This window comes from Arachis ipaensis, chromosome B05 (genome assembly GCF_000816755.2).
Source record: "Arachis ipaensis cultivar K30076 chromosome B05, Araip1.1, whole genome shotgun sequence".
Classification (NCBI taxonomy): Eukaryota; Viridiplantae; Streptophyta; class Magnoliopsida; order Fabales; family Fabaceae; genus Arachis; species Arachis ipaensis.
Window position 1 is genome coordinate 135,808,825 of NC_029789.2, and position 796 is coordinate 135,809,620.

General features: G+C 28.9%; 1 protein-coding gene across 1 annotated transcript in view; it reads right to left on the reverse strand.

The window, feature by feature from the left end:
* Positions 1–609, reverse strand: part of LOC107644328 (cytochrome P450 CYP736A12-like) — a 3,470-nt gene extending 2,861 nt beyond the window's left edge. The window contains exon 1 of the mRNA XM_016348170.2: positions 236–609. Within this exon, the coding sequence (XP_016203656.1) occupies positions 236–559 (324 nt within the window). The 5' untranslated portion in view covers positions 560–609. The remainder of the gene's footprint in view (positions 1–235) is intronic.

Sequence of the window (796 nt, forward strand, 5' to 3'; positions counted from 1 at the left end):
CTAGTATAATTATATTATAGTAATTATAATATTTTAAAAAATATTACTAAAATTAAAATAATATTTTTTATTATTAAACAATATTTTTTTAAAATATTATTTAAAAAGATATTATTAAAATATTAAAAAAATTTAATGTTAACAATATTTAAATAATTACCTAATCACTATAACATACTCGTACTAAAATTCACCCATATAAATATACTTCTATAGTTCTATTTCTTTCGCTAACCTGAACCTTAGGGCGGTTTGCGAAAACCAAGTCATGAGTTTTCAGAACGAGCTCAGCAACTTCTGGAGAAGAAACCACAACCACAGGGACTTGTCCTAACTTTAGGGACATTATGGGTCCATATTTAGTGGCAAGGGCCTCAAGGGTGCGATGTGGGAGTTTTCCTAAGATGTGAAGGTTACCAATAATTGGTAAAGGTTTTGGACCTGGTGGGAGTTTTTTGGTACTCCCATTTGCTGGATTCAACACAAATGGTGATAGAATGATGAATGTGAATAACACAAGGAGAATTACTGCAGGGATAGCTAATACTTGTGGTAGCATTTCTGAATCCTTGAGTTTTTTGTGCAACCTTTTTCTTTTCGATTGTTCGGGTTGGCAATGCGGTGCTAAAGACTAAAGAGGTAGATATAGATATATAGTAATGTGCGTAGAGGCACCCAAGTATCCAACTATGTCTTATTTGGATTATAAAAATGTATACATTGAAATCAATTATTAAAATTAATTATTATATATTTATATATAAATATATATAATTTAATTTATTTTTAATATATA